Below are 19,814 nucleotides of genomic sequence, written 5' to 3' on the forward strand. Positions count from 1 at the left end.
AGCCTTCCAGCAGAGAGTCCCAGTTTACAAAACAATCTCTGGCACACACCTCTGAGTCCGGTCAGCAATGATTCCCATTCCTGAGGGCTGGAAATCAGGAAAGCAATCTGATTGGTGTCTATCATCTCACTTTGCTTCGGGGACAAATACATCCCTGTAACCTAAGCCTCCTAAAGAGCTTCCACACAAGCTTTGCCATGACTGGGCATCAGGAAGCCCCAGCCCACTGAAGTCTCAAACCCATGTGCTGGAGTTGGGAGAGGGCTCTGGAGTCCCAGAGTGGTCTGGATCAAACAGGTGCCCAGTGCTTCCTAATACCAGACTTGTTGGGGAGGAGGAAGAGGCTATCAGTTGACCATCACATAGAAGGGAGAGGCCACAAACTATCCCCAGTTACACACCCAGGCTACCCCCTCCCAATGTATCCCAGAAATTCTTGATTAAGCTGAATGATGCTTCCCTTTCACACCTGTTACCCCATGAGGTCCAGGGTGCACAGTTTGCTCCTCCCTGTTTGGTTTTGAGAGTTATGTGCAGCATCAGCAGGCACGTGGGCTTTGGGGACCCAGGCTATGAGGATTGGGACAGGCTGGATGCTGGAGCAGAGGCCACCAGGGCCTTCTTGCCAGCCAAGCACATCGCCCCATGTAATGCATGGTGACCCACATTCTCCAGCAGCAAATGTCAGACCTCCTTCCCATCAGTGTATTCCCAAAGGAGACCAGAGGCTCCTCTCAGCCCACCCCAACAGAGGACTAGGCTCTCTTTGTTTGCCTGAGATGAGCTTTCCTTCCTGGCTGCTCCCCTAATCAATTTCTCTTAAAATATCTGCAGTGACTCATGGTTGTTGGAATCATGCTTTTCACTCACAAAGCGCTTCTGCATTCATTACCCTATTTAACCATCTCCCAATCCTAGAAGGCATACAGAACAAGGATCTTCATTTCAATGTTACAGATAAAAAAACCTGAGGACCACAGAGAATAAGTGACCCCAGAGAGGTTAAAGGATTATGGAATCATAATTAGAGACACAATAATATTTTGACTCTTAGGCTTCGACCCTTTTCTTCATCTCAGGTTTTTTTTTTTTTAATCCCATCCTTTCACCCTCAAGATGAGTTGTTGTTATGCATAGAATAGATTAGGCACAAAACTCTTGGGGCAAACACTGGCTACCTCCTCAATAGCCACTCCCCTTGGGGGAGATTGCAGCCATGACCCCAATTGTTCACCTCTCCCTATAACTACACCCTTTTCCAGGTAACTTTGCAGGGCCCTCCAACTGGGCTTACCCATGTGATTTGTTTTGGCCGGTGGGATTTTGGCAGTCACTATGCAGGCAGACAGTTGAAATGGAATTGTACGTTGGGTTTGTTCTCTTGCCCCTCTGCAACTGTCATGACAACGTGCCTGGGCTAGCCTGCTGGAGGATGAGAGGCATATGGAGAGCCGAGCACACCTGCTATCTCAGTCAAGGACAGCCTAGATCAACCAACAGCCAGCTGACTCCCAGGCAGGTGAGTGATCCAGGTGAGCCCAGAAAAATGACGTAGCCAAGTTCAAGAAATCACTGGCACTGCGGACTTGTGAGTTAAACAAATGCTTATTATTATAAGCACTGAGTTTTTAAGGTGGTTTGTCACACAGCATTATTATAGTAAGAGATAACAAATGCACTCCCTTCCAGCATGCTAAAAGAACTGTGACTGTGTTTGGGTGGTGATGCAGCCGTCCCATGAGATGACTCATGATTGGTAGGAGCCAGTCAGTGGCAATCCCATTCCCATCTGACCATGTCTAGAATAGTAGGCATGGACCCAGTGAGCTATACAGGACTGTCTTCTAGAATGTTCTGGGACAGGTCTTCCTCTCTGATAAGAAGCATGAGTCGCATTAATAAAAATTTCATTGGGCTGGTTGTGGTGGCTCATACCTGTAATCTCAGTGCTTTGAGAGTCTAAGGCAGGAGTTTGAGACCAGCCTTGGCAATATAGCAAGACTCTGTCTCTATTAAAAAAACTAAAAATTAGCAGGGCACGGTGGGATGTGCCTGTGGTTCCAGCTACTTTGGAGGCTGAGGTGGGAGGATTGCTTGAGCCCTGGAGTTCAAGGTTGCCAGGAGCCATGATGGTGCCACTGCACTCCAGCCTGGGTGATAGGGTGAAACCCTGTCTCTAAAACAAATAGATAATGAAGAAGAAAAAGCCCTTTGGCCCCTACCTCCTGTATGCTACCTACTGAAAGCTTGCAGCTTCAGCAGCCCTGTTGTGACTCTAAGTGGAAGTCAGTATTGCCACAGCTCTACTGTCAGAGCTAAATCAGCCCAGGAAAGACCCATCTCTAGAATTCTTGTCAGTGACATAACTGTCTATTGCTTGAGTCAGTGTGAGTTGGGCTGTCTGTTACTTGCAGCCAACACATCCTAACGGACACAATCTCCATAGCAAACACTGCCAAAGCCTGCTGTGGAGTGCTTCCCACTCCACAGGTCTGACATCCCACACATTGTCCTGCCCTTTCACGTATCCTGATTCTGGGAGCACACTTCTTTCTACTCACTGTACATCATCAAAGTTATATTATTTGACTGAGGCCAACCCTGAACCCCTAGTACACATTGTCTTCTTGATCAAACCCACTCCCCCATTGACGACCCTATGTTTTAAATATTTGTTGAACTGAATTGAGTTGAATTTAATTGAATCAAATTAAAAATAAAGTTGAATTAAACTCTAATTAAATATTGAAGGAAAGAGGATAAGGATGGAAAAATGAAGATGCTGTTATCCTATCTCCTTTTGAGAAGTTAATTGCATTACAGAGGACTGGGTGCCTGCCCAGGGGTCACAGGTAATTCCAGGCCATCAGAGCTGGGAATAAAGTGACATGTACTTATAGTCAGAGCCAAAGGCACTTGGGGTAAGAGCCGCAGACCTGAACATCAGCTCTGACCAGTTTTGCTAGCATGGTATCCATCACCACGCCAAAGCACCTTTTCCTCTGCAAAGCCACTTCCTCCACCCTCCATCTAGACTGGACAGTGGGCAGTGGTTTTTGTCAGTGCCTGCTCTGACCACTCTGTACCCATGACATTCCAGTTACCTGTCTTCTCTTCCATTCTGGCCCCATGTTCTGTTCCAAGCACCCCTTGAATTCTGGCCTCCTTTGCTCCTGCCTGGACCAGTGCAGCCCCCTGTGCTCCAGCCTCCTTGCTCTAGGCTCTCTTTCCAACCTTCCCTGCGCATTGCTCTCAGAACCACCTTCTAAAACTCTGCTTTGATTATTCTACTCCTTTGCTCAATAATACTCAATGATCCTTGGCTGCTTAAAAGATAAAACCTGAACTCTGAGGCTGGACATCAGAGACTCTGCACAGCCAGCTACACTCTGTTAATCTGACATTTTCCTCCCGCTTCTATACTTGAATCCTCTCCCCTAGCCAAGGTGTCCTCTTGGTAAGGCTGCCAGGTACAGTCCAACCTAACTTCTGCTCGTGCTGCTCCCTCCACCTGTTAATTCCCTCATGGTTCCTATCCTCAATCACCTGTCCTCAAGGCCCTGCTCAAATCTCTCCTCCTCTGCTAAGTCAGCTCAGACCAGCCAAGGCCACAGAGCTTCCTCTCCTCAAGTCCTCTGGCTCTGACTGAATGCATATGTCATTTCATTCTTAGCTCTGATGGCCCAGAATTACGTGCAACCTCTGGGCAGGTGCCCACTCTTCTATACTAAGATTAACTTTTCAAAAGAAGACAGGATAACAACATCTTCGTTTCTTCACCCTTATACTCGTTCCTCCAATATTTAATTAGGGTTTAATTCAACTTGATTTCCAATTCAATCCAATCCAATTCAGTGCAACCAACATTGAAAAACATCTAAACCAGACCCTGTGTTACAGCCTGGAGGTGCTGATTTAACTCCTGGTCTGGAAGCAGAAACAGATCATAGATAGATAACCATTCACAGTGGTACATTAAGAAACAACTCCACAATGCTGCAGAAACACTGGAGTGGCTGGGAGGGGGACAGGGGTGCAACTGAATGTCAGGGTCTTCATGCTGGGGCCAATAAGCCGGTCTAGGGACCCCTGCTCTCAAGGATCGTCTGTCTGGTCTTTGGAAATAGCAGGAATTCAATAGATGCTAGTAGAAGCCTGAGTTAAATAAACAGCTTTCCAATTGTCTTTTCTGAGGGAGTCTCTCCCTACTATTTCCAGTGCCCATTAGGAGGTAATCAAAAGCTGACATTGAATCACAGGCAGCAGAGAGCTGGAGGGCTCTTTTGAGGTTGGATGCAGCAGCTCTTACATGTGGGCAGAGCAAGGCCAGATGGGTTAAGTGACTTGCCAAGGTCACTCTCTCTTATAAGGCCAGGCTAAGAAATATACTGGGACTCAAGTCTTTGGAAAGAAAGAGAAAGAGAAGAAACAGCTCCATGCTGGCTAGCAGCATGGACTTTAGGCTCAAACAGGCCTGTAGGTGCGTGCTGGCTCTGGCACTCACTAGCTGGGTGACAGTGCACAGGGCATGTCACCTCTTTGGGCCTCAATTTCCTCATTTCTAATTCATTGCTCCAGGGAGTTATTATGAGATTAACATGAAATGAGATCACACTTGCACCACTTGGTTCGCAGCAGGTAAACAGTAGCCTTCTTTAGCAGATGAATCCAGAAGTATGTATAAATTCCGTCTCTAGGGGACTCTCCAGGTCTGTCCCTGTCCCACACACCCTCACAAGGATGACTTAAGGATGAAGGCAGGGACTGGACAGCGGTCAGTGCCCTCAGTGGCTCTTCTCTCCCCCCAATCTCCCCTGCTTGCTCTTTTTGTGACTTATGGCAGCCCATTCTCTCTCTGTACATAGAGCTACATAGAGACAGCTCCTTTCATGGAGACAGCTATTTGATCCCCTGTTCATGTTTCCCTATGATATGGTGCTTGCCAAGACTAAAAACTGAGTTTTAGTGCAGTGTGATGGCTCACACCTGTAATCCCAGTACTTTGAAAGGCTGAGGTGGGAGGATTGCTTGAACCCAGGAGTTTGAGACCAGCTTGGGCAACGTAGCCAGGTCTTATCTCTACGAAAAATACAACATTAGCCAGGCGTGGTGATGTATGCCTATAGTTCCAGTTATTTGGGAGACTGAGGTGGGAAGATCTCTTGAGCCCTGGAGGTCGAGGTGACAGTGAGCTGTGATGGCACCACTGTACTCTAGCTTGGGTGACAGAGCGAGTGGGTTTAATTATCCAAGTATCTCCAGATCCCAGCAGTGAATGAGATCCAGAGGAAAGGCCAGAGTGCTTTTGCTGGATTTGCTGGTGGTTAGCTGCTAGGTGTGTGCTCTGGACCCTCACTAAGGGCCTGGGACTTGAGAGGCAGGGGGTATCGCTTTGCAGCAAGAGTTTTCTGGAAGTCAGGGCCCAGGCTGGACTTGGAAGGCAAGGCAGGAGTGGGTCAGGTGGGTCCTACCCAGAAAAATGTGGGCAGCATTAGCTCCAGCTGGCAGAGCAGGTGGGACAGGTGCAGCCACACCAGGGAGCCCAGCTTTGGGCCCGCAGCTCACAGCCACAGGCCCCGCAGAGCCTATCTCCTCCCTTTGCGCTGGCAGGATGAGACAAGAGCCTGGTGCTGATGTCCACAGGCTTGGCCTTGGCTGGGGTCAGTGGTCAAGTGGATAGGGCAGGGGCTGGTGTGTGTGTGTGAGCAGAGCTGGGCATGTGCAGGTGTCTCTGTGTGTGAGTGTGGGTAGAGAAGGGTGTGTGTGGCAGGTGCAGGTGTGAGGAGGATAAGAAGAACCAACCTTCGGTGCTCACTGCCTGCCAGTGCTTGTCCCTGTCATCTTGTAAGCCCACATTTTACAGGTTTACATTTTACAGGAAACTGAGGCACAAAGAGTCTACACTGCCAGCAGGTGACAGCTGAGATTTACAATCAGGTGGCTTTGGCTCCAGTGCGTACACACTTAACACTAGGCCATGCCATAAGCTAGGTGTGTGAGTGTGCAAGTGTGGGGGCAGACGTGTCTGCAGCAGATGGAATTGTGTGAGCAGGAGAGAGTGGGCAGGTGTGGGCGTGGCTTGCAGGTGTGTGTGCCGCTGCCAGGGTGGGTGTGGAATGCAGATCTGAACACTTGTGTGGCTAGAGGAGGAAGTGAGTGTGAGGCAGGGGTGAGGTGGGCTGGGGTTGAGTGAGGTGTGAGTGTGGCTGGCGTGCATGGGGTGTGAGTAGGTGCAGGGGTGAACATCAGCATGACTGAGCGGAACTGGGGTATGGAACACAGCCTCTTCCCCAGGGGTAGCTGTGCTGGATGAACAGACAAGAGCCTGATCCTGGGCCTCTGCCCCCCACTCCCCCATTGCCCCCAGCCTAGCCAGGCCTGGCCACCCACCTGTACTGTCATCATAGACCACAGTCGCTGACCGCCACTTGAGGTACTGGACCAGGTCGAGGATGGCATGGCTGAGCGAGGCATAGTCGGGGTAGAGGTTCACGTAGAAGGTGTCCTTGTTGTCCAGCGGGTGGTGTTTCCAACGCAGCTGGATGTGGGGCACCTCCAGGGCATTGCAGATGGACTGGACGGCGTTGGTGCAGGAGCCCTGCGACGGCCCGAAGATCGCCACCACACCCAGTGCCAGCTGGTCACAGGCTGCAACAGAGGGAAGGGCATCACAGAGGTCAGTGTGGGGGCAGTGGGCACGGGGACAGCGATGCTAACGGTCCTGGAAATGCAGGAAAAACAGCAACTGGAACCCTCGGCGTGTGTACAATGGATGAGGTCTCTGAATCTCAGTTTCCTCATCTGAAAACAGGTGTTCTAATAGTCCCTGCCTTGCAAGATCACATGAAGGTGGAACGACTTGGCTGTGAGAGACTGGAGCACAGTGCCAGGGTATGCCCCTGTTCCTTAGGAAGCACCCATGACAAAGAAGGGATCATCACCTTCGATGGTATCATCCTGCATTTAGCATCACCAGCTCTGTGCCAGGTCCTGTTCTGGGGGGACTTTGAGAAACAAACAGGAATCAGACCTCTGCTGGCTGATGATGCTTCAACTTCAACCTCCAGCCCGACCTGTTCCCTACCCCGGACCTGTGCATCTCACCTGTTACTCAACGTCACCAGCTGGGTATCTGACACGCATATCAGATCTGACATGTCCAGCACAGGATCCCCCTTCTCCCAGCCTTCCCCACCTCAGTAAACAGCAGCTCCATTGTTGCTGGACCCGTATGCTAAAAACAATGGTTCTGTCTTGACTCTTCTCATTCACTCATATCCCACACCCCAATCCATCAGCAACTCCTATGGCTTCACTTGCCAAATACATCACAATCCGACCACTTCTTGACACTCCCAGCCCCAACTCCCATCCTAGTCCAGGCTGCCATCATCTTTCGCTAGGATTATTGCAGAAGCTTCCTCAGTCATCCTTCCTCCTGTCTGTTCCGCACTCAGCAGCCAGGGTGAGACTTTCACAGTGTAAGGTAGATTACATCACTCCTTTGCTCCAGGGGCTCCTCAGTGCAAAAGCAAAAGTCGTAACAGCGGCCAGAAATCCTGCTTGTTGCCATTCCTCCCTTGCCTGTCCCCACCACCACCACTTTTCTGACTTCGTCTCTCATCCTTCTTTCCCTCCCTCACAGCATTCAAGGCCCGCTGGCTTCCATGATGCTCCTTGAACATGCTAAGTGCACTCCTGCCTCTTTGCATGTGCTGTCCTCTCTGGCTGGAATGCTCTTCCCTCATATAGCCTCAAAACTCCCTCCCTCTCTTCCTTGAGGCCTCTGTGTCTGTGTCTTACTAGGGAGGCCATCACTGCCCAACTTATAATGGCGATCTCTGTCCCCCCAGATGCTGTTTATTTCCTTCTTTATTAAATGATCACTGGAAGTCTTGTCCATTGGTTGACTTTCTCCTCTCAGTAGAATGTAAGTTCCAAAGAGGCAGGGCCTTGATCTGTGTGGTTTACTGCTGTATCGACAGTGTGGAACCATCATCTGAATGTTGAGTAAATGCTGAATCCCTGCCTTCAAACAGGTCAGGTTTTGGGGAGGTCCAAAAACTTAGGCAGGTGAGGCAGCAGATGCTTTCCACCGGTCTGGGATGGTCGAACATCAATGGGCACGGCAGAGCACCAGATGAGCCGACCCAGGGCAGCTGGGGCTCAAAGTGGGTGATTTTGCCTAAAGATCCATAAAAAGGGAAACACTCAGAGTCATTCTGGGGTGGGCCGGAGAGCTCCCCAGGAGCCATTCTCCCTTCTCTCAACTGTCTCTAATTTTCCCTGGGGCTTCACCCACTTTTCCACTTTCAACCCATTGGAGCAGAGAACGCAGCTTACACCCAGAACACCACTCACTCACCTTCCTAGTTCACAGCCATGGGTTTAGAGGACAGTTGTGGGCCAGTTAGAGCCAGTGGGATGCCATGAGATCCACTGGACTGAGAAAAGGGCACGTCCCTTTTCAACTGAACCTTCAAGGAAGTAAGAGCTGGAGCTGCAGTGGCCGTCTTGTGCTCATAAAGAAAGAGGGGTGCCTGTCTGTGAACATAGCCAGTGTGGGGTGAGCAGAGCCGAGAGAAAGAAAGAAACGAGTCGCCGACCAGACAAAACACTGGACTTGGAATGTGCATGAACCCAGACTTATGCCATCTAGGTTTTGGTATTCTATCACGTGGAACCATCAGAGATCCACCAATAGATCATGAGCAAGCTCACATACCTGTGGGCAGGAGAATGACACTCCATGCACACGTATGACATATAAACACACAGGAGAAGGCAGGACAGAACACTGAAGCAGGAATGAATACACTGTGGATTCAGGCACACCCTGGCTGCCTCAAGGGCCTCTGGGAATGACCCACTGGGCACAGACCCTAAGACTGGCAGGGCCCAGGGCCAGAGTACAAGTGGAAGCCCACATACCATATGGCTAAATAGTTACATGTTGTTAGTGAAGCTAACAAACTGTTAAATCAAACATGTCATTTTCTCCTACCTTGACAAACGTACCTTTATAACCATCTGGAAAGTCAGGTGACAATGGAGACTTCTCCTATGCAGTGACATGGGGGGAGATGGCACCAAGACCCTGTCTTGCCCCTTTCTCTGTTACCACTGACTCTGTCCCAAAGCATAAGGGACCTTGCACTCTCTGTGGACACCTCAACCCTTATGCCCAAACACTGCCTACACCCCCTGCAAACAGCTGCCCCTTGGTCACCCCTAGGTCCCAAGAGTGTACCTCCTGGAAGTATGGCTTTCCCTCTGGAAGACAGATCCAGGGAAGAGGCCCATGCATGCCCTGAAAGTGGGCTCAGGGCCAAGTGGGCAGGAAGTCCAGGGTTTAGATACTTAGAGAAAAGTCTGCAAGGGCAGGGCACAGGCTCCTGGTGGGTATGTCCCCTGGTCCCACTGACTCCTTGTCCCGGGAGGAGAGGCCAACCAGAGGAGGCACAGGGCAAGGCATCAAAGCACAGTCCCTGGGAAAGGGTCCTTCTTGCCTGGGTTTAAGAATGGTACAGATTGACGCAGAGATACAGGGTAGTTTTGAATTCATCAAGAATGTGCGGTCTTGGGGTGTTTTCCCTCTTGACTAACATCCATCACTCCCACTGCTTCCTGGAAATGGGAGGTATTATGTAAAGAAGTTATTTTTCCTGAAACTTGTACTTCTCCCAGAAACACTAGAGACTGCCACTTACCGCCAAGGTGAAAGATACAGCAATGTGGGGAGCTGGTTAGTTTTTGTTGGGAGTCTGCTGGAGCCCCCTGGAACACAGGACAGAACAGCAGCAGTGCCAGCATAGAGGACATCTCCCGGGTGACCCAGGATTCTTTGTTCCAAGGTCAGGTGCAGGAAAGCACATACAACGGGATGCATGGCATCCTCCTGGTGCTCCTGCAGTTCTGGGACTGGGGGCCACATCGGGGAGCCACCATTTTGTTCCTGCTCTTGTCACCCTTGAGTCAATAAGCCTTGGGTAGCCCTCGGTGTGAGTGGGCGTGCGAGACAAACCACAGTGATAATACATGCTTTAAAAACAGGAACTCTGGGTTTGTTGGTGAATTTAGGGATAGTTCTCTTTTCCAGCTCCCTCTCCCCAAGGAGGCCACGCTCGGATCTGTACTCTCACTGCCCATTCATGCTATTCTTCTGCTATCTGGGGATGTTGAGTGTCTTCCACAACCACCTTGTCTCCTTCAGATTAGACGCTTCCTGAGGAAGGAGGCCATGTGTGAGTCACTCTGCAACCATGGGGGCTGGGTACCAACAGGAAAGGATGTGACAGTGAGTAATAGCAGTCCAGCGAGGCCATGGGCACCCTGTAAACACTGCAGGTTTCCCTCATGCTCTCTCCTACCTCTGTTTTGAACCTTCTAGTCCCCTCGTGTCTCTGGTTTCTGTCCCACTATATTCTGTGCCTATTCTTTTTCCCTGAACACCTTCAGTTTGAAGACTTGGTTGAATGACTTGAATGTCTCATTCCCTCCCACCACCACCTCTAAGAATCTGCCTCTTAGATTTCCGTCACTGATTGATGCCTTGAAGCAGGCAGGTGCATGTTTCCCTGCCGCTGCTACCCTTACACAGCCTGGCCTCTTAGGTCATGTCCAAGGTCTGGACATCTTGTTTGACCAAGGCAAGGGAGAGTGGACCAATACAAAGTCTGATGATGCAGAGGATTGTAAGAGTGTTCTTTAAAGAAGTGACTTCGATTTTGACACAGACGGTGAGGATTATGACAAAGGCAACTGAAATCATTGTGATAGTAAAGACCATATTGTGAGGCCGTCGATAGTAATGGTGACAACATTGCTGAGGGTGAAACTGATCATGTTGATGTTGTGAGAGTAATGGCGGGATGGTGATGTTGATGTTGGTGTTGATGAGACTGACAATGATAAAGGTGTCAGCGCCTTCACTGTAATGGTGATAATCACAGGGGATGACGGATGTCAGCATTGATGAGAGAGGAGGTGATAACAACGTTGATGGTACTGACAGTATCAGTGGGATGGTGGCAGAGATGTTGGTGCTGACGAGGCTGGTGAAGATGAAGATGCTGCTATCATGGCAGTGATGGAGGTGATGACAGTAGGGGTGGTGCTGGTGGTGCTGATACTAAGAGTGGAGGTGATACCATTGTTGCTGGTGAAAACAGTAATTATGGTGCTGGCGTGCGGGTGTTGATACTAGTGTCAATGGTGGTGGCGTGATGATGACGACCACACCGTGTTTCATTCTGCAAGAGATGCAGTGATTAGACCTCACTCTTGCATAGCAGGAAACATCAGTCCTGCCCTTTACCTACTGCTTTTCCCTGGCCTCTTTCCACTTCCCCTTTCCCGTCTCCTCCCTGTTCCTTCCACCCTCTGAGGACTTCCCGGCTAGGAAGAACATTGCTGCCCCACAGGGACCAGGGCAGGGTTTACAGTAGCAGCAGCAGCAGCTTTTCCTCCAGATGTTTCCAGGGCAGCAGCCAACTCTTGTTCTGGCAGCCCTGATCACACTGCAGTAATTACATTATTTGTGGCTTCAATTTTGAATCCATTTTCTGGTCATTTTACAGTAACTCAATGGTTCACAGTCATTGCATGAGTCCACAGCCTGAATGCCATCCCCCCACCCCCTTTCCATGGCAATTGTAGTTATAGCAAAAATTATCCCAATCAATTTGTGTCTTAAAAGGAATTGAGCAGCCCAGAGAATAAGTGAAGGCGGAGGAGCCTGGGGAGCCCTGGGTCGATTCCAGGCACACTCCGGTCAGCCTTGGAAGAAAACACAGACACTCTCTGCACGCTGCTGCCTCTGGCGCTGCCTGGCAGTCACTCATCTTTTAATTTTCCACAAAACATGTAGAGATAAAGACAATAAGTGAAAGTCCCTTTCAATGGGGAAAGGCCCCCTGGGCCTTATGTGGAGGGAAGGACTAATTCAAGCAGTGCTGGCAGGGCAGGCGGTGCCAGGCTTTGTGCCTCTGTGTCCCTTCCCCCCATAGGGCCTGAGGTGGCTGGATCCAGCTGGAGGGGAAGAAAGCAGTGACGAGGACTTCTGTCTAGGGAAAATGAATTATCACTGTATTAATTAGAATTAGCCCCAAGCCCCTTGGAAGAGTCCTAAAGATGCCTCAGGGGAATGCTGTTTAAAAAACCAAAGATCAAAGGAAAAAATAAAGATCACGGGAACCTGGGGCTCCCTGAGGGATGGGGGGTGCCCAAAGTGGAGGGTGATCCAACAGCAGGAATGTGCCAAGGTCTGTCAGTGGTGCTTCCTGTCACAGCGGAGGGATGGCCTCTGTCTTGGGCGTGTAATCAGAGGGACACTGAGGGTTACAGAAAGATGACACTTAATTTTTTAATTGAGATATAAAATATAGTAAAGTGCATTAATGTTAAGCACATGAGTGTTACAAATTTTCACACAGAATTTCATTTATATGTCATGCACCCATGTACGTTATGCTGTCTCAGTCAAGATACAGAGCATTTCCAACACTAAGAAAGGTCTCTCTCACTCCTTCCCAGTCAATATCCACTCACTGCACACCACTTCCTCCCCTAGAGCACATCTCTTTTCTTTCATTCAATACTATATATGTGAGGCTCATCCATGATGTTGAGTGGAGCAAGTTTATTCTTTTTTTAATCGCTGATGAAAATTCCATTGTATAATTATATCACAGTCTATTCATTCTCCTATTGATGGACCTTTAATTTGCTTCTAACTTTTGGTTATTATCATTGAAGTGGCTAGAAGCATCCTTGCAGGGACAAGCTTTAGTAGATACTGCCGAATAGTTCTCCTAAGAAATGCAAGGTTTTACTCGCATCAGCATTGTATAGAAAAAATAAGCCCACACCCCTACCTCCTACCATACACAGAAAATCAACGTGAGATAGATCACAGAGCTAACTATGAAAGATAAAACAAAGGCACTTCTAGGAAAAAATAATGAGAGAATATCTTCATAACCTTAGGACAGAAAAAGACCCCTCTTTTTCACAAAAGGCATTAACCATAATGGAAAATACTGATAATTTTTTCTTTAAATTAAGAAATTTGCTCCTCAAAAGAAACGAGAGAATGTAAAGGCAAGCCCACATGTAATGGATATATGCAATGGAGATATCTCTCCAACAAAGGGCATAAGAATATATAAATCAAGAATATATGCTGGACATGGTGGCTCATACCTGTAATCCCAGCACTTCGGGTGGCTGAGGTAGGTGGATCTCGAGGTCAGGAGTTCGAGACCCGCCTGGCCAACATGATGAAACCCCATCTCTACTGAAAATACAAAAATTAGCTGGGTGTGGTGGCGGATGCCTGTAATCCCAGCTACTTAGGAGGCTGAGGCAGGAGAATAGCTTGAACCAAGGAGGTGGAGGTTGCAGTGAGCTGACATGGCACTATTGCACTCCAGCCTGGGCAACAAGAGTGAAATTCCATCTCAAAAAAAAAAAGGACTTCCACAAATCAAGCAGAAAATGACAAGCAACTGACTCAGTTTAAAAAGGTGACTGAAAGTCTCAAAAAGGCCCTCCAAGAGAAAATATTCAAATGATCTATTAGCATAAGAAAATGTGCTTAACATCTCTAATCATCAGGGAAATACAAAATAAAGCCACAGGGAGAGACTCACTACATAAACTACCAGAATCGCCAAAATTTAAAAATAAAACTGACTTTACCAAGTGTCAGTGAAGATGTAGGGCAACTGCAACTCCCATACGTAGCTGCAGGGAGTGCAGACTGTGCAGCGGCTTTGGAAAACTGTTTGGCTGAACATATGCACATTCTGTGACCCCCACACTTCCACTCCCAAGTACACACCCAACAAAGATGAGTACACATGTGCATCACAAGACGTCTACACGAATGTTCGCAGCAGCAAGGCAGGTAATAGCCCCAAGCAGAAACCAACTCATAAGTATAACAAAAGTGAAATGGATTTTTTAAAAACGGGGTATATTCATGTAACAGAATACTGTTCGTCAATGAAGAAAAATGGACTACTGTTATATTCAACCACGTAGTCAATCTCACAGATACGAGACAGAGCAAAGATCAAGGCTCAAAAGAGTAGACACTGAATAATGTAAAGTTCAAAAACAGCAAAAATCAGTGTGGGACACCAGCAGTCAGAACAGTGGTAACCTTGGGAGAGGAATGACTGGGAGGGGCACGGGGGCTTCTGAAGGGCTCACATGGTCTATATCTTGATTTGGGTGGCAGTTCCTTTTTTCTTGATCTGGCTGGAGTAGGCATCTGTTTCTTACAAACTAATGTTCTTTGACCAAGCCAAGGCTCCACCCTCCCTATCCTGCACTCTCTCCTGCAACTCCCAGTACAGCACCTGTTGCTTCGGCCACTAGATTATAAGCTACATGGTGGCAGCAACCAGCAGCCTCTGCCTTACCCTTTGGGATCCCCAGCACCTGGCACACAGTGGGTGCTCAACAGAGACTTCTCAAGTGCATAAACTAACCTCCTTCAAACAACTTGCATTTTCCACTCTACTTTCTGCCTTATCCGACTCCTCACTGTTTCCCACCATCCTTCAAAGCTCAACTCAAACCTCTCCTCCTCCAGGAAGCCTTCCTTCTTGTACCACAACCCTTCTGTAGCTCTCTCTCATTTTCTGGTTGTTATAATTATTGGTCCTATGACTTAGCTTTCTTGGGCATGACCTCTAAAAGGCAGGGCCTTTTCTCCCGCAGGGATCATAAGGAAAAATATTCATTAAGTGAGTCTGACACTTTTACTTGTGTACCCGACCAAACAACCAAGACTGATGTTGTGCCTCCTGTGTGCCAGGCCCATGCCAGGTTCTAGAGTGGAGCAGTAGATAGACATGGGGGCTTGCAGACAAGTGGAAGACATGTACAATAATCACATAACCTCTGTTTCACACACACAGGTCAGGCTTGTGAAAGAAAAGTTCAATGTTATAAGATAAAAGCAAGGAGACCTGACCTTGTCTAGGGGGTTGGGAAGGACCTCCCTGAGGACTGGAAGTTTGAGAGGAGAAGGATGGGTTGGTGAGACAAAGGGCAGGAGAGGATGGGCTGGGGAAAGGGGATTGCAAGCAGAGGGAACAGCATGTGTGTAAGCCCAGAGGTGGGAGGACGCATGGTACCTGGAGGAGGGCAGGTATGGCTAGAACCCAGGGCCTAAGGGAGCAAATGGCATGGATGTGGCTGGAAGGTCAGGTTGGGGCTAGACTGAAAAGGCCCTCATGGGCTCTGATGATGATTTGGAGAAAGATCATGAGATGTTCCATCCAAGATTTTTTTTTTTTTTTTTGGAAACAGAGTCTTGCTCTCTTACCCAGGCTGGAGTGCAGTGGCACGATCCCAGCTCACTGCAACCTCTGCCTCCTGGGTTCAAGCGATTCTCCTGCCTCAGCCTCCTGAGTAGCTGGGATTACAAGCATGCACCATCAAGCCTCGCTAATTTTTAAATAGAGACGGAGTTTTACCATGTTGGTCAAGCTGGTCTCAAACTCTTGACCTTGTGACCCACCCTCCTTGGCCTTCCAAAGTGCTGGGATTACAGGTGTGACCCTGGCGCCCAGCCTCATCCAAGATTTTAAGAAAGCAAGTCATCTAATCTGGCCGGGGGAGGTGGGCATGGAGGGAGGCTGTGGCTTTGCTCACTTGGAAGCCTTGGGCTAGAGTTTCAGGCATTGGGGGTTTCTGTCTTGGGCCTGCTCACCAACGACTTGGCAGTTTCACATAGAACAGGGCTGTAATTTCCTGGACGAAGTACCTCTGGGAAGGCTCAGAAACTCTGCCCCAGGTTCCCTGCCTGGCTGGGAAAGGTCCCTGTGCTGAATCACAGGTGTACCACTAGGGAGTCACTGAATTATTTTCGTAATTTTTAGAAAACGTGGAAAACCCAGTCTAGCTTTTTGTGGGTGGTTGTACCCACGTGGGCCCTGCACTCTGATTCCAGGCATTTGTTCTGTATCCTGACCTTTTTATTGAGCAGTTTTGGTTGAGTTCAGTCATTTTCTGGCTGGACAAGGCCGGGCAGAGGTTGTCAGCGTGGACTCTCAGCAGGGAGATGGGCACTTCACTGTACAGGGTTGGCTGCAGGGCATGCTGGGAAAAGAGTGGGAGGACACAGGCAGGGAGAGGGCACAAGAGCAGAGAGAGGGGTCACGGGTGAAGGATCACTTTTAAGATGATCCAGGCTAAACCAGTGTGGGGCATCTCTTGTCTGTCTGCAGATCAGCTCTGAGATTCAGCAGAGTTGCCTCAAAAATGTCAGCAGTGGCCGGGCGCGGTGGCTCACGCCTGTAATCCTAGCACTTTGGGAGGCTGAGGCAGGTGGATCACCTGAGGTCAGGAGTTTGAGACCAGCCTGGCCAACATGGTGAAACCCCATCTCTACTAAAAATACAAAAATTAGCCGGGTGTGGTGGCATGTGCCTGTAGTCCCAGCTACTCAGGAAGCTGAGTGAGGAGAATCGCTTGAATCTGGGAGGCAGAGGTTGCAGTGAGCTGAGATTGTGCCACTGTACTCCAGCTTGGGCAACAGAGTGAGACTAGAAAGGCCCTAATGGGCTCTGATGATGATTTGGGAAAAGACCTCAAAAAAAAAAAAAAAAGTCAGCAGTAACTGCACTCAGTATCAGGGACTCTCTGACCTCTGGCACACAAGGCAAGGAGAAGCAGGTGGGTGGGACACAGAAACTGGGTCACTGACCTGGTAGCTAAGTGCAATAAGAGCAAAGTCCTATATGGTACTTCCTACATGCCAGACACTGCTCTAAGCACTTTACAGAAATGCATGCATTTCGCAGATGAGAAAACTGAGGCACAGGGTATTTTGTCCAAGGTCACACAACTAATATCAGAGCAGCTAGGATGCAAGTCCAGGCAGTCTGGCTCCAAGCCCAAACCAGGTGGAAAAGGCTCTGAACCTACCTGGAGCTCTGGCCCATTCCCAGGATCTTGGACACAAATGCAGTGCCTCCTCTCCCCAGACTAGGAAGAGAACCGAGGCAGGAGCTGCACACTCACCCTTTTTGGTAGCCTCGAAGCTGTCATGGAAGTGAATCCTCTGTATGTCATAGGTCAAAGTTGTGTTGGGCAGCAGAGTTCTGTTCCTGTTGATGATGTTGGCAGAAAATCGAAAGGCATGCTCCTCGGCGTTCATGACCTGGGCGTTGGGGCCATCCGCATACTCGAAGATTCCTCCTGTGAAAGATGGGTAAAACAGTGTGTGGTTGGGAGGAGGGATAGGGCTCTAGCAAGCATGCTTGGCTCAGAAGCTTTTATAGACAAGCTGCCCACTCCCTGAAATGTTCAGTAATATCCTAGGTAATTGCCATACCTAGAAAGTGTGCAGGAGCACAAGAAATAAGAAAATCCTCCTCATTCATTTCACTCAACCAGCAAATTCCTGATAACAGAGCCCGACAGGGCCAAAATAAGATTACCAACTTATTAATATTGTTGTGAAAATTCTCAACAGAATTCTGGCAAGCAGAATCTACCAGAGTATTTCCAGGATAAATATACCATGACCACGCAGAATTTTATTCTATGAATCTAAGACTGGTTCAATATAAAGAAATCTATGAATATCATTCCATCACATCAATAGTTCAAACAAGAAAAAAATACATAATCAACTCACAAAATGCAAGAAAGCATTTGATAAAATCCAATATCTATTGCTGTTAAGAATGCTTAATAAAATAGCTCCAGAGAGATACTTCCTTGAAGCATCTTTTGCTTAAATCAGCCTTTAATATCATACTAATGGTGAAAAACTAGAGGCATTCTCATTACAGAAAAACAAGAGGCATGAGGGAGGATTCACACCACGCCATTAACCAGCAAAATAAGAAAGAAAAATAATTTAGAGACACAACATTTGGAAAGAAATAAATTCTTATTTGCAAGTGATATAAAAACCCTTAAAATAATCCCTAAGCATGAAAACAAGTAAGAGCTAGTAGGCGAGTTAAGTTAAATGACCAGTTAGTACAAATTAATAGTGTTTCTTCATATCAGTGACAATCAGTAAAAAAACTTAACAGCAAATGAATTCCTTTTACAATATCAGCAAAAACATTAAATAAGTAATAATAAACTAAATAAGAAGTGTGCAATTCCAGTTTTATTTATTTATTTATTTGTTTGAGACAGAGTTTCCCTCTTGTTGCCCTGGCTAGAGTGCAATGGCGCAATCTCGGCTCACCGCAGCCTCTGCTTCACGGGTTCAAGCGATTCTCCAGCCTCAGTCTCCCAAGTAGCTGGGACTACAGGCACTCGCCACTATGACAGGCTAATTTTTGTATTTTTAGTAGAGATGGGGTTTCACCATGTTGGCCAGGCTAGTCTCAAACTCCTGACCTCAAGTGATCCACCTGCCTTGGCCTCCCAAAGTGCTGGTATTATAGGTGTGAGCCACTGCACCTGGCTGCAATTCCAGTTTTGAAAGATGACAAAAGCAGACTGGGAGCAATGGCTCATGCCTGTAATCCCAACACTTCCGGAGGCCAAGGCAGGAAGATCAGGATTGAAGCCAGGAGTTCAAGACCAGCTTGGGCAACAAAGTGACACATAGTCTTTACAAAAATAAAAACAAACAAACAAAAAACACCTTTAGTGAGAGATATCAACATAGCCTTAAATGAAGATGCATGGTGTTTTTCTGAATAGTAAAGTTCAAGTGTAGAGGTGTCAATTTTTCCAAATTAATTTTTCAGTTTAATTTAATTCCAATCAGAATCACGAAAGGATTTTTCTTTTCCTGATAAACGACTCTAAAATGTATCTGGAAGACTAAACATGAGCTAATGACCAAAACATGTTTTAAAAAGAATGATGAGAGGTGACTCCTACTGCCAGATTTTAAAATATATCATTAAGCCAAATAATTAAAATCATGTTGTAATAGCATGTGAAAACACAGACAGATCAAAGAAACAGGATGAAAAGCTCCCATAAAGAGACTCAAGTAAAGATAAGCATCCAAACATGAGAAAGACGGCTATTTCCAATCAATAAGTAAATGAATTATTCATTAACTGTGCTATGACAATTATTCAATTATTTGGAAGAAATTGAAGTTAGAATTCAATCTTAATCTATACATAATTTTTTTTTAATCTGGAAAAAAAATTCCAGATAAATTAAAGATTAATGGCAAATGGATAAGGGGAGGAGCAGAGAAAATACTATAAAAGCACCAAAAAAGAAAATATAGGTGAATATTATACAATATTGGGTAGAGGAGGCCTTTGTAAGTCTTTCAAAAAAGTCAGAAATCACAGAAGAAAGATTGATAACTCCACAAAAAAGCATAAAACTTCTTCCCACCAAAAGTACTATGATCAAAATTAAATTACAAGCACATATAAATAAATATTTGTAACATATATGGGAGCATAAAGATGGATGCTCTTATTTTATAAAAAACACTTAAATTCAACAAAAAGGACAAATACTTCCATAGAAAAATATGCAAAGGACAAGGATGCACATTTAACAAAAGAAAATAATACAAATGAGCTATTAATGTATGAAGTAGTGTGCAACTTCCCTAACAATTAAATAAACTCAATTTAAACCAACAATGAGATACTGTGTTTTGCTCATCCAGTTGGTAAAGATACAACATAAACCATGGCTCCAGCTTTGGTGTGGGAATAGTTGTTTAGAAATAAACACCTGCTTAACTGTGGGTGGAGGGAAATATATACCCAGCCTGTCTTGATGGACATTAGAAATCTACCAAAAGCCCTAAAAATGTCCGCGCCTTTGACTCAGTACTTCGATTTCTA

The 19,814-nt window shown here is 47.2% G+C and overlaps 1 protein-coding gene across 2 annotated transcripts in view; it reads right to left on the bottom strand.

Moving 5' to 3' along the window:
• The window catches only part of GRIK3 (glutamate ionotropic receptor kainate type subunit 3), a 95,208-nt gene extending 77,996 nt beyond the window's left edge, over positions 1 to 17,212 (bottom strand). The window contains exons 1-2 of one of the 2 annotated variants that reach the window (XM_064363692.1): positions 17,041 to 17,212; positions 6,391 to 6,648 (exon numbers count right to left, since the gene is read on the bottom strand). In XM_064363692.1, coding sequence (XP_064219762.1) covers positions 6,391 to 6,648; positions 17,041 to 17,176 — 394 coding nt within the window. In that variant the 5' untranslated portion in view covers positions 17,177 to 17,212. The remainder of the gene's footprint in view (positions 1 to 6,390; positions 6,649 to 17,040) is intronic. The other variant, XM_064363691.1, reaches the window with a different exon arrangement.
• Between the last annotated feature and the right edge of the window lie 2,602 nt (positions 17,213 to 19,814).

Source organism: Aotus nancymaae, unplaced genomic scaffold (genome assembly GCF_030222135.1).
Source record: "Aotus nancymaae isolate 86718 unplaced genomic scaffold, 86718_ANA_hifiasm-v0.15.2.pri h1tg000053l, whole genome shotgun sequence".
Taxonomy (NCBI): Eukaryota; Metazoa; Chordata; class Mammalia; order Primates; family Aotidae; genus Aotus; species Aotus nancymaae.